General features: G+C 37.2%; 1 protein-coding gene across 1 annotated transcript; it reads left to right on the top strand.

Annotated features, from left to right (window-relative positions):
- The first annotated feature begins 519 nt into the window (after positions 1-519).
- On the top strand, positions 520-13,465 carry LOC103062376 (chitinase-3-like protein 1). Its single transcript, XM_007426399.3, has 10 exons — positions 520-678; positions 1,071-1,100; positions 2,304-2,505; positions 4,396-4,452; positions 5,482-5,632; positions 6,532-6,659; positions 7,163-7,298; positions 9,347-9,529; positions 11,463-11,579; positions 12,939-13,465. The coding sequence occupies exons 1-10, from the start codon at positions 654-656 to the stop codon at positions 13,071-13,073; spliced, it is 1,164 nt and encodes a 387-aa protein (XP_007426461.1). The 5' UTR covers positions 520-653; the 3' UTR covers positions 13,074-13,465.
- Positions 13,466-14,163: the final 698 nt, after the last annotated feature.

Below are 14,163 nucleotides of genomic sequence, written 5' to 3'. Positions count from 1 at the left end.
TGGCTATCACATATAGCATTCTCTGAGCATAATTTAAAGAGTTGGTTTTTAGCCTGTAAAACTTGATTATCTGAGGGACTGCTCATCTTGCTCTGAACTTGTCTGAATGTGAAGATCATCAGGAGAAGTCTTCTTAAAGGAGCCTTCACTTTTTAAGAGTCATTTGTGGGTTACGCAGAAAAGGGGCTTCTGTGCACTCTCTCAATTTGTGGAATGCACTCCACAGGATGGAGTTGGAGTGCATTCCACAAATTCTCTTCAGCCAGGCCTTTTCAGATGACCTTAATAGCATCTGTAATTTTTATCAGAGTTACTTACTGGACAGAAATAATATAAATAAAGTTTAAAATAAAAAGAGAGATCAAGGATGAGGCTGACATGGACTTGGAGCTGGGAGAGATGTATAAAGTCTTGAAGCTTGTTCTGCTGTGTCTTTCCATTTAGGCAGATAAACAAATCGTAACTCCACAACAGCGATTGCAACATAACAGCAATTGCACAATAATCATTCTGGGAACAGAGAAGCAATCCTTCCTGAAAGAGACTACAAGTCTGTTGAGTGACTATAAATTAGGTTAGGAGAACAATGTAAATATCATTTTGTAAAGGGAGCAACATTTCTGCTGTGGTGCAGTTGCACGCTTGGAACCAGGATGGGTCAGATATCGATGTGGCTTGGTAAGTTTCTGGTCTTATCCTTTAAATTATGGTCTGATATGCAGAATTTCTGTGATTTGGACTGGCAGTTCAGGTGACACTACAGTTTCCTGCTCATGATATGAATTAGATGATATGGATTAGATGAAATAATCTTTTGAACATCAATGATGATATACTTTAAAGTTGCTAAAGGAAAATTTGTTACCCTGGGTGGAAAAATCCCATGAGACTGTCTAGCTTAGGAAATGTGAAATCTCTTAGTGGCTAGTTTAAGATGATTCAGCTAATTTCAAGTGCTTTTATTGGTTAAGAACTTCCCTTTGACCATGGAAGGTGTAAATTAAGCATTATGATCATTTGTTTTTGCTGGAACTTAATTTTCTCTTTCTTTCTTGTTTGTTTTGCATTAGGCATTGCTGCACTGATATTTCTTCAAAATGGTATGTCTGTATTTCCTGCAGAGATGGGGGGGGGGAGGCATTTCAAGTAATTCTAAATTTAAAATGTCTTCTCTCAAACTTTATTTGAATGAGAAACTCTCACTTTCCCCTTTCAAACATAATGAAGAAAGAAAAAGCAAAACCAAAATATGTTAATAGAAACTGCTATTTGGCTGCTACATAGCACAGCTGAACAAATAATTTGAGGACCACTTTAGAGAAGGGCTTTGTTTGAATGATGCTTCATGTGACACATTTCTGTGTGAAATGGTGAAATAAGACTCCTGTTTCCAAAGAGAAAGGTGAAGCAACACATCACTTCATTTTGTGTTGCTCCACCTACAGATGACAACTGGCATAGGCTTCTGGGAGACAACTGGAACAATATAAAGTAACTCAACAAAGCAAATAATGTCGCCTCTGCTCCCCAACAAAATGAATAACATCACTTTTGCTGCACAAAGTGTATCGTTGAGACAAATTGTACTGGCTTGCATATGCCTGCCAAATCAGTACCCAGGAATATAGGTGATCCTTGCTTAACGACCACTTGTTCAGCAGCCATTCAAACTTACAACGGGGCTGAATGAGTGGTACTTATGACCAGCCCTCATACTTACGTTGGTCACAGCACCCCCATGGTCATGTGATTGCAATCTGGATGCTCAGCGCCTAGCTCGCAATATGACTTAGCAGTGTCCAGCAGTCACATGATTGCCATTTGCAACTTTCTTTGCCAGCTTCCTACAAGCAAAGTCAATGGGGAAATCGGCAGGAGGTCACAAATGGCAACCACATGATGTCCTCGCTTAATGACGGCAACCAGAAATGCCGGAATTTCCATCACAAAGTGGCATGGTCACATGATGCTGCGCTTTATGACTGCTTCACTTAGCAATGGAAATTCCAGTCCCAATTACCATTGTTAAGTGAAACTACCTGTATGACTGTTTGCTCATTCCTGTTTACAATTCATAACCAGTGTAAAGTTAATAGAAAAATATTTCATCATTTATTTATAATGTGCTTGGAATTATCTCAAGGAAGTGTATGAAAATGATAGCCCTGTCACCTTCAACTCAGGGCAAGTGTCCAAACATAAGAGACCTGATCTTAATGTCTACATTCTATAGACTGTGTGAATATTTCATGCCTTTTGTTTAAGATGTACAACTTACTTTATTTTCTTTCTCTTTATAACAGTTTCTGCCTTTAACCTGGTTTGTTACTTCACCAGCTGGTCCCAGTACAGGGAAGCCCCAGGGCGCTTTGTCACTGATGACATTGAGCCAGGTCTTTGTACCCACCTCATTTATGCTTTTGCTAATATATCAGGCAATCAAATCACCACCTATGAATGGAACGATGAGAGTACCTATGAAAATCTCAGGGAACTTAAAACTAGGTAGGTACAGAAGGGAGGCTTATCAATATCTGGAGCACCAAAAGATGCCAATATCCACAGCAGCTGCTAACATTGAGATGGGAAGTGCTCAATTCATAAGACAGTTGTTGAGGTGAGGCTTTTTTTAAACCGAGAGACATTAAATATGTGGTTTAACCTCACATCAACATTTCCAACAGAATAGCAGCTGCTGGGAGAAGCCATTGGCATCAGGGCAAGAGTGGTCATGGAAGAGGTCAGTCTTTTTCCTCCATCTTGATCCTGATGTATCCTCTCTTCACACTGTTATTAATATCAGGAAGAAAAAGCTTCCTTCCTGATGCTGTAACTACTTGGAGGCAAGGGAAACAGATGTTGTAAGAATTATGACCGAGGAAAAAGTTTGACTTCTTCCATGAATTGGTTCAACTGCTTAACCCTGCCCAGCACTTTTCTAATCCTGATTGCCATCCCCAATTTATGTTGGGTGTTTTTTTTTCTTTTTTTTTTCTGTTACACATCTTTCTATCACTGGAAAGTCTTTTTGACTATCACATTTCCTCATCTTAAAAAAGCACAATGAGTTAAGTTCCCTCAGGAAGTCTACCCTTGGGTTTAATTTAAAAATGAGAGGGGGAACTGTAAATCACTGGATGGATTACTGGACAATGAATTGCATTTTTAATAGATACTGTATATCTACGATATGCAGAGCACAAATTACAAATATTCTTGTATTATTACAATAAATGTTAAATATTTGTAATGCAGCTCTTCATTTTATGCATCTTCTACTACTTATAAAATCCCATGGCAACTTCTGCATCAAAAGCCATCTTAGTTTTTACAGTTTAATAGAATCAGTAACATTGAGAAGGAAGGTTTTTGTGGAAACAAAGAAAGTTCTCTCTTAATGAATAAACTTCTGGAGCTGAGAAGAGCTTGAGGCACAAATTATATCATATAGAATCTTTTTTTTTTTTTAGTGGTTAATGAAATAATTGTGCATCAAGCTGAATCAAGAAGAACTGAAGGATATCCAGACAAGTTCTGCTTAACTCTTCCCTCCTGTTTTTTTTAACTTAAAGTTTTATTACAAATAGTAACACAAATGTATTGAGATATAATGAGAAATATAAAATCAAGTGCACTAATTCTGCTTTTTAGGACTGAGTGTCTGAATGTCTTGACCAATGTCAGAATCTCTTCTTTGCATAACGTCAAAGCTGCATAAGTTGCACTGAAGTGTGTGACAGGATGAGCATTTATTTTTTCACCCACACTATTCATAAAATTCAAAATTTGCTCCTAGTGGTGCTGTTAGGTAATCTTAGATCAAAGGTAGATGTAAAGATGTAAAGTAAAGATGTAAGCCAGCATCTGGAATTTTGAAAGTATTTCATGGGTGATAGCACAAAATGACTGCCATGGTGAACATGGCTAATCATAAAGTACCTATTTGCCAGAAGGCAACGAGGTTTATTTTCCTTTTCCATCCCTTTGAGCCTACAGGAATGTTCTCACATCCACACCGTTCTTTTGTCTTTTTTTTTTCTGAGCAAGTGGGCAGTTCCAAGTAAAGCAATAGGCTACAAGTACTGCTGTCTTTTCTAACAACACCCCTCTTTGTTGAGTGTAGAAGCATACTTGTAAATAGAGATGATAGAAGAATCAGTGCTTTGCACTGCAGATGCCACTTCCCGTTTATTTTATTGTTTAACTTTAAAATAATCATAATAAAGTCAAATGACTAGGCAATCTAGCAGATGTCTGTCCAAAAGATCATTGGCACTATAGGCAAAATATTGTATACCTTTATTTTTTTGCTTTGAATTTAATAGTTATGAAGTGGAAGAGGGCCAGAAATGAAACTATGGATTATTATATTGACTTTACATTTACTTTCTTCAGGAATCCCAAACTGAAGATTCTTCTGTCTGTTGGTGGATATCACTCAGGCTCTGAACCGTAAGTGTAGAACTATCAATTTATTTATTTGAGCCCCAAATCAGATGTGACTGAATTGTTGACCTTCTGAGGCAGTTGCTATTTCAAATGAGATTCTCATGATAACTGCAGCATAAGGAGAAAGAGTTAGTTCCTTCTTGTGCACCAGTTTCAGCTCTGGTCAGGTGTCTTATAACTGCCATTGAAAAACCATGTGCATATACAATGGCAAACTATATTTGTACTTTAATGAATAGTCTGGTTGTTATTTAGTTTCTTCTCACAGTGAGCTATGATAAATGCAACATATGGAAAATCTTAACCTATACCTGTTCTTCCTCATTCCCCTAGTCTCTACCCTGTTCAGATGTAGAGAAGCCTTCCCCAAAATGGTATCTAAATGTGCTGGAACTGCACCTCTGAGAATTTATACTCAATCTAACAAAAGTTTCTGGCTGAAATAAATTAACATTGAGTTTTACCTCTATTGAATTATCTGCAAAGGGTAATTCTGAACTGAGGCCATTTTGTGCTGTGTAGCAGGTTACCCCTATTCTACAGCTATACAATGCTAGTCAGGAGATGAAAAGGGGAGAGAGAACATTACAGATCTTTTGTACCTGTGCAGAATTCAATAGACAGGCAAAGTCTACTGAATTCTGGGTTTTTAGAATTTTAGGTTTTTAGAAATCAGGTCCCTTGGCACTTTTTAATGATGTTGATGATGCTTAGCTTTTAAATTCTTTTTCCATTAATACCAAAGATATTATGGAAGATTTGAGTGGTTTTTGGATGCAATAGTGGACTGGAAGGGAACTGACAAGTTAAAGTTCAGTTTAGAACAGGTAGAGATGTTATTGTTCAGTAAAAAAAAAAAAAAGCCAGATTGAGAGTACAATTTGCTCTGAATGTAGTTGCGTTTCCATTACTACTGGAATACTATGCTCGCTATTAGAGGGCCTGATACACATCTGGTTAAAATGTTTCAATTATATTCCTTTAACAAGTTGTCTTTCTTAAATCTGATTTTCTCTCTCCCATTTGTAATAGCTTCCGGAAAATAAATACCTCTCCTCACACACGCTCGGAATTTGCGAGGTCTGTGATAAGCTTTCTTCGGCACAATAATTTTGATGGCCTTGATGTTGCTTGGAACGGGCCAAGCCAGAATGATAGAAGGCATTTGGTTAACCTGGTTCAGGTACATCAAAGTATTATAAATTGTAAATAGTGTCAGGATGTGACTTTCCCCTACCCTATGCATACCAGAGATTTGTACAGCCATTTTATTTCACCAGAAGAATGCCTCATTTATGCAAATGTACAGATTATCCTTATGATGCCAGTTTCCTCTAATGCTTCTCTCTCCACCTTCTGGTGTCTTTTTTCCTCATACAGATGATATAGGTTTTCTTCAGAAACTCACCACATTTCCTGCATCATTCAAATCTGCAAACATTTCAAAGTGCTACTCCTTTCCCAGTGGACAGTCTGTACATGATATTACATCCAAGGAATCCATTCCCTCAAATTTTAATTCAGTTGTATTTCCCCCCACCCTCACATATAATACTTTAGAGCTCAAGTGATCATCCTCTAGCTTCCAAAGAATTTATGCTCTGTAGGCATCTAGAAGAATTGTGTAGGGAAGGGGAAAGAAGCAAACAATTTTCAAGCTGTGTTCTTCTTTTCCTGTGGAGTTTAGTAGTTCCAGGATTCATCTATGCTTTGATGCACTGGGAAAGGGATCTGCAGACAGGCTGTGAGGGCAACCTTTGGCCAGACTGATCACCAAGCAATCTCACATGGATGGAACATAGTGCTGTGAATATCAAAACAATTGTGAAATCTTGCTGACATCCCAAACCTAATTCCTTTGCAAGATTTAAATAACAGCATGAACAGATTTTCCAGAGATGTTCCTAATATTGGACAACATAGCCCCTTGGAGTAAAGAGATTATTAGGAAAGGTGATGAAAAAGCTGTAAATAGTTGCCAAATTACAGACTGCTGCTGCTTTTCTATATAGCTCAAGAACTTGCAAATTAAATCTTTTTACCATTTATTAAATCACAATAATGCCTGTTAATGTCATTTAGGATCTAAATATAGCATTTCACAATGAGGTCAAGAGGAATCCAAAGAAGCAAAGCCTCATACTGAGTGTGGCAGTAGCAGGTGGAAGAGAAGCTATTGATAATGGCTTTGATATCCCAAATATTTCTAGGCAAGTACTCTTATCATCATGACCATTAAAATACATACAAATATGAATGTACACTAGTCAGCTATCCTGAATGAACACTTCAATTTCTTATTTTCATACTTGCCTAGTTTAAAAGCCTTTGATGAATTTGTTTTATCACCGTAAAGAGGACTTTTTTTAATAAATGAAACAAACCAAAATAAATGTTCAAAACCATTTCAAGATATGCAGTGAGAGAAAAAAACAGTTTATTTACATTACTTGCACAATCTTCTCTTTTAAAGTCCTTGATGTTAAGGTTTTAATTAAGTTTAATTATGTTTAATTAAGAATTCAAATTCCAGAAATGTGTGATCTCATCTCTACTTGTACTCATAAAGGTTAAGTGTAGTACACTCAGATTTCCTACTGGAATTCTGATGTGAGATAATGGCTCTTTTTTGTTTCAGTACCTTTACGGATACCAAATAAAAATATAGTCATTGCCTAAAGTGTATTGAATTATTATTTATTTTTTCCTGTAGATTTGTGGATTTCCTTAATGTCCTGTCCCTTGATTTTCATGGTTATTGGCAAGATCATAGTCACCCCTATACCGGCCATGTCAGCCCCCTTAGGAAGAACAAAGCTGACAAAGGATCTGCATCCTCTTACAACGTTGTAAGTTCTCTAGCTATGAACTTTTTCAAATATCTTTGAAATGTTACAATTGACCTTGACTCTAATGATACAATGGCTAGTCTAATCATTGTACTGATCTAGATATCCTGAAATCCAGCTCTCATGCTTCTTTACCCAATGAAATTAAAGGCAACACAAACAGATTCAGCCCCACACCTGCAACCCCAATCCCATTAAGCAGATTGACAAATGATTATGGGTAGGAATTCCAAAGCATGCTGCCTAAGTTATCTACAAGCTTTTGTTTGGCTGGGAAGTAATTCATCTTTCCATTGTTATCCCAATGGTGCATTGTAAGGACAGGTAAAGATTGGGGTTGTTGTTCAATTCCAAGTTCTACCAGCTTTACCCAGCATGACATTTGTATGAAGAATTTCATTTGTATGAAGAATGATGAGAACTGTAGCCCCACATTTCAAGTATATGCCTGAGCTAGGACATTCACATAAACATTCAGTCTTTAGAGATCACACTTCCCAATTTTTTAAAGTTCTCAACTCTAACTGATATGCTGTGTCTCCAGTTCATATGCTACATCTTCTTTGCTGTATCTGGAAGAGGAGACATGCTATCACTATGTCATCCTATGTAATGTTCTATGTAATTACAGATTTTACACTGTAGTTCTCTTATTTTACATTTTTCTTACTGTGTAAATGGAAGGTCAAGGCCACTAGGAAGCAAAGTGGTCTTAGTTCCACCCATTAAGAAACTATAACAGCCTGCATAGACTGTAATCATGTTATCTGGGGCTGTTTAAGTTGGAGATGAGGCTATTTAAGGATGGAAATTGAAGTTTCTCTCCCAGATGTTTCCTACTTCCATTTCTACCCTTAAAAACTAGAAAAACACCCTCACACAATCAGCCTCTTCTTGTCACATTGCCATCCTTCCAGCGATATCATAAGTGGTACTACAACTGCTTAGGAAAGATGAACCGCCAGTCCTGGAGAAAGATGACCATCTAAACATATGGAAAAGGCATTTTGCATAGAGATTGCTTGCAAACATTTATATATTAGGAGAAAATATACATATATTGAATACATAATGCATATTCAAGATACTCACCAAGCTTTGAACATAAAAAAATACATATAAAATGTGGATCTTCACATGGAGATTTTTTAAAAATCACAAATGAACGCAAAAATGGGATGGAATAAACTATTTTGGGGCGGAGTTATTAAAAAACATTAAACAATGTAATTAATCATAGTTTGAATATAGAAATTTAGGTTAGGATAGCATATTGATGCCAGTATCTGATTCTGGAAATTATTACTAGATCAGTGATGAAATCTGAAATGTAGAGAAATCCTGCATGTTCATTTCAAATTTGGAATAAAACTTGCTCCCTTCATATTTATTTCAGCACAGGTTAGAACATTGAGAGCACTTAATTATCATGTACCATCCATAACAAGTATTTGGTAATATAAATAATGTAATAGTAATCGCGCAATACAACAGAACTAACCCGTATGAAGTACCTGTCTGTAGAGACCCAGAGGGGTAGCCTTGAAGCAAATATTGTGATGTAAACAAAGAAGACAAAAGCATTCCTCAAGTCTGGGAATAGAGATAATATTAAGAAGAGGTTCAGGCTAGCCCATCCCTGGGGTATAAGAGGGAGGGCAGCAGAACCATAACAGACTTGCAAGGTTTTATTATTATAGGCTACCAATAAAGTACAGGTAGTCCTTGTTTAGTGACTGCCTTGTTCAGCGACCATTCACAATTACGATGGTGATGAAAAAGTAACTTTGCAACCAATCCTCACAATTACAACCTTCTCAGGTCTGTAAAGCAAAGGAAAGCTGAAGGAAGATCATAAGCACAATCACAGTTTCACTTAGTGACCTTTTTGCTTAATGACCAAGTTGCCAGTCCCAATTGTGGTCACTAAATGAGGATTACCTGTATAGTCCTAGTTTTCCTATGGAGTTGATTTTTGGATCTGGTCTACCTCATGCGGCTGATACTGTCTAAAGCACATAGTGAATAATCAATCTCTTCTTTTCCAGGACTATGCTATCAGATATTTGAAGACCAAAGGTGCCCCTGATAGGAAAATCATCATGGGAATTCCTACCTATGGGCAGACTTTCACTCTTTCTTCTGCACAGACTGGGGTTGGGGCTCCTGCCTCTGGCCCTGGGTTACCTGGCACATTCACAAAATTAGCAGGAATACTGGCATATTATGAGGTAAGCAATTTTAGGACTTTTCCTACTTGCACCTAAGCATGATATCATGGCAACATCCTTTTTCTGCTGTGTCCCCTTGATCTTGCCTTCATCTTATTCCCTGAATGAGACAAGCATCATCTCAATCCATGAATGAGACAAGCTTAGGTTCTCCTTAGCTCTACTAGTGTTTAAAGCAGTATTTTCTCCCTTAATCCAACATTATTTATAGATCACTTCAAGATGTGTAAAATCTGTTATGCTTTGTCGTCTATAACCTGGAAGGGAAGTCAAATGACCGCAGTGACTTGAAACAGAGGATTGGCAATGGGGAGACCAGATTTTATGCCTTTACAGTTTTATCCTTGAGTCAATATCCTACATACGTACACACACACATGCACACACATACATATAGTACATACATACACCTAACTCTATTTTTATTCATGTGAAGAAGCAACAGGAATCTGGCAGGTTTATAGTGCACAGTACTGTATTTAACCCTGGCATTATGGTTGTCCTCCTTCTCATAATCTCTCCCATGCTGAGGATGGACATCTGCAGCAAGGCACCATTTATATTTGCGTAGTTTTCCATTGTGATTTGAACCCTGACCTCCTCTGAGAAAGGAAACTGTTATGGAGAAAAAGACACTGTGTTCAAAGAGAAAAGTTTGAGAACTGCTTCCAAATTAAAGGAAGCACAGAAAAGGAACATTAAAGGAGGCAGATATTAAAAGAGGAGGAGAGGGTGGCTTGATAATTCTCTTAATCTGTTGCATTAAGACAATACATGAAGAAGAAATCCTCATCTATAGTTAGATCAAAAGAAGGAAAAAAATCAGGTATCAGGCTACATAGAGTTTAGGAAGCAAGAATATTGTGCTTTAGGATGCAAGAAGAAAACAGCCGACTGGAGTTCCAAAAAACACTTGAGCCATCTGGCTGCTAGAAAGACAGCTCTTGAAAATATCAGGAAAGACTGGATCTGCAAATTCATTCTAAGAGTTCTTTTGCACATGGTGTCCATGTGCTAAGGCACACTCATTTCCTTCCAACTGTGGGCTATTTTAGGGGATGTGCTAGTTTTGGGAACCGTATTCCATTGCCTTCATCTGCTAACACTGATTGATTCATTGATAATTAGAGAATGAATAGATATTCTCAAGGTAGCATCGATAAAATCTGAACAATTAAAGCAAGGGTACTTCCTCAGATAAGGTCCTTGCTTCTGTACATCCGTAATGTACATCTCCTATGGATGGAATATAAAAATGGTCCTCCTCTATTTTAATATGCAGGGTGATTGGTATGGAATGAGACTTTTTCAGATATTTAGGGCCTAAGCTATTTAGGACATTAGAAGAAAGTGTATAATTAAACTGAGATTGGTAATAGATTGGCAGCCAAATTAACTATTTCAAAAATATTATAAAATGATTACAATTACATAGATTAATCAGAATTAGTACAGAATTCTGTACTAATTGAAGCTTCCAAACTACTTTTAAATGCTGCCTCACGCATTAAAAAAATGACAGTGATCCAGTTGGCTGAGCACAGTCATGCTGACAGTCTTTCTTATCCAGAAAAAGCTGCATATGATTATGATGAACCATCTGAAATTGGTAAACAGTGTCTAAGTCATTTGAGGTCACTTGAGCTTGTGACAACTGTGTCAGTGGTAACACCCACTCATTACAAGTTGAATAAAAAGGGAGCACATCTCCCATTGTGAACAGGTAATATATCAAATTTCCCAGATCTACAAATGATCGACCCATTGTATCTCCATCAGCAACCCAAAGCCTTTGCCAATGTGATAAAAATAAGGAGGTAAAAAAGATGCTCAAGACAAAATGTAGTAACATAACAATCCTCTCTAACTTGGAAAAAGAGCAAGACAATCTACTGACATCACATATTTATGCTTTCTAATTTATTACTGACAGATCTGTAGTTTTAATCACGATGCCAAGAAAGAAAAGATTGAAGAACAAGAAGTCCCCTATTCCTATAAAGGGAACCAGTGGGTGGGATATGAAGATGAGACAAGTGTTCAGGCTAAGGCAAGTATTGCAGAATGATTATTTGTTACTTATTCATTAAGTAATATGATATACCAATGGTGGTTATACAAATGGTATGCAACAAGGTAAAAATTACTCCATTTATTAAAAAAAAGAAGATAAAAATATTGTAGAAGAAATCTCACTGCTGTGCATTAGGGCAATTTTATTCAGAAGGCTATACCCCCTTCAGACAGACAGATAAACAGACAGACACCTATTTATTTATTTATTTATTTAGCTGTCCATCTCACACAAGGTGACTTTATTCATTGTAATTGTTGGAAATCCCCAGATCCCCATATAGGTCATATTAGCCAGTGGTGTCAGAACTACAGCTCTGGGAGTGAGTTTAAAAAAGATGATTATTAATATGAATTCAATCCAATTTTCTATTTCATCAGGGCACAATACTCAAAATGTGAAATAGTCCAGTTTTCAAACTGGTGATGTGGCCATTAGACAATTTATCTTGTATTACTAAGACATATATAAACCTAGCCTTTATTCTGTACCTTGCCAGAATGCCAACATCAAAAAATAGAAAAAGTGATTTATAAAAATCCTAGCAAAATCATTTTGGGTACAACGAAAGCAGGAATTTTCATGGTATTATTATCTGCTATAACACGATGAGGCCATTCACAGTGTAACTTATGTTGTAAATCTTGAATGAAAATGTACTGCACCAATGCTCACTTCTACTGATTTATTTTATAAACCTGTCATAATTGGAGAATCACAGAGTGGTTTACAAATGCAAAATTGCAAAGCATTAAAATGAATATTACTAGAGTTGTGCAGTGCTGTAGCACAAAGGTGCTTCAGAGGCAAAAAGGTGCTTCAGAGTGCATGTGGGCGTGCACGTGGCACTTGTCTACGATGTCTTAACATGTCCTTTCCTAGAATTGCTCTGCTGCTACAGAGGGCACTCATACAATCTTAGGAAAAGACCCAGATACTTTAAGGCATTGCAGACTGGTGTTATGCAAGCACCCTTGAACACTCCTAAGCACCTTTTTGCCTTCCAAGCTGAAGCACTGCACAGCCCCATTTGCACATTCAAAACATATCCTTTCTTTACTAAAAATACCTGAAAATGGTACCATGTAGGAGCCACGTAGGAGCCATTTGAATAGTGTATCTGTCAAAATGCTACTTCTTGATCTTCTAAGCAGCTGACATGCAAACAAGTCCAAATTTGGGGAACAGTAAGCCCTTTTACAGATTTGAGACATAGTGAAGACTGACACACTTCTATGTGTGGTTTGTGAGATAAAAAGTTCCTGTAAGCTCATACTTGTTGCAGAGTAGATATTGTGTTTGGGATTTTATTTCATTCCTTTCTCTCTCCTTTAGGTCCGGTATGCGAAGGACAACAATTTGGGAGGTGTTATGGTTTGGACACTTGATCTAGATGATTTTTCAGGTACTTTCTGCAAGAAAGGCAATTACCCACTACTTGCAGCTATTAAAAATGAACTAAATAAATAAGAACTCCTATTTGCAAAAAGACCATTTTAAATATCAGAAGAATCTTACGGGTTTGGTCATATTTAAGCTTTCTTTTAGGGAGGAAAACAAATGATCAACTTACCATATGGTTTTGCTTGTTTCTAAATACGTGCTAAAAGTTGTATTACAAATAACCAGTTACTAGTTTTGCATTATTTCATGATTACTATTACTCCTTTCCTATTAAATATTAAATATTCCCATTACTTCCACCTATTTCAGCGTGTACTCCATGGTCTTTTGACACTATCGCCTAGGCCTCTGGTTATATAAATAAATGGTTTTTGATCTTACTATATTAAAAATGTTTGGTAAAGGTTCATTAGTTGTGTGGTCTCCAAAAATTTTCTAATATTTTCAATAAAAGATTTGCCTCCTTTTACTTTGGTATTCTTATATCTCAGAAATTATGTTTGTTCTTGTGATGAGTGGAAGATGGGAAAGTGGAACATTTTTTCTTCATTTATTATGGCCTTAGCTTCTATGGAACAGAACATGTTGAAGATCCCAACAGCAATATCCAGAATCTACAAGTAAGTCAGGAAAAGACCTATCTGAAACCCTGGAGGCCTACTCCTCAGGGTCAGTGCCATCCCACTAAGAGATAAGGATCTCTCAACAGTGACTCATGCCCTTATCACTTCTCAACTGGACTACTGCAAAGCACTTTACATGGAGCTACCTTTGAAGAGCATCCAGAAACTGCAATTGGTGCAAATTGCAGCAGCCCGATTACTGGCAGACATTACTCGTCAATACCCACATTATAGCTATGCTTTAGGCCTATCTTAGTCATTAATAGGTTTCTGAGTACAATTGTAAGTGCTGGTTTTGACCTATAAAGCCTGATATGGCTTACCCCAAAGGAACTTACAGGGCCACCTTCTACCTGAATCAGCCAATCCACTAAATTCTTCCTGGAAAAACTTTTGGTCATACTTCACTTTTGTGAAGTAAGGAGAATGGTGCCGGGGTGGCGGGCGGGGGGAGACATCATTTCTCAGTTGCTGCTCCAATCTTGGAATCCACTCCCCTCATAATTAAAACTTGCTCCATTCTTTCTAATATT

The sequence above is a fragment of the Python bivittatus genome, unplaced genomic scaffold (assembly GCF_059951505.1).
Source record: "Python bivittatus isolate LINGU-HERP-01145 unplaced genomic scaffold, Pbiv_v1 ctg000700_np1212, whole genome shotgun sequence".
Classification (NCBI taxonomy): Eukaryota; Metazoa; Chordata; class Lepidosauria; order Squamata; family Pythonidae; genus Python; species Python bivittatus.
This window is presented reverse-complemented; position numbering and strand designations above follow the sequence as displayed.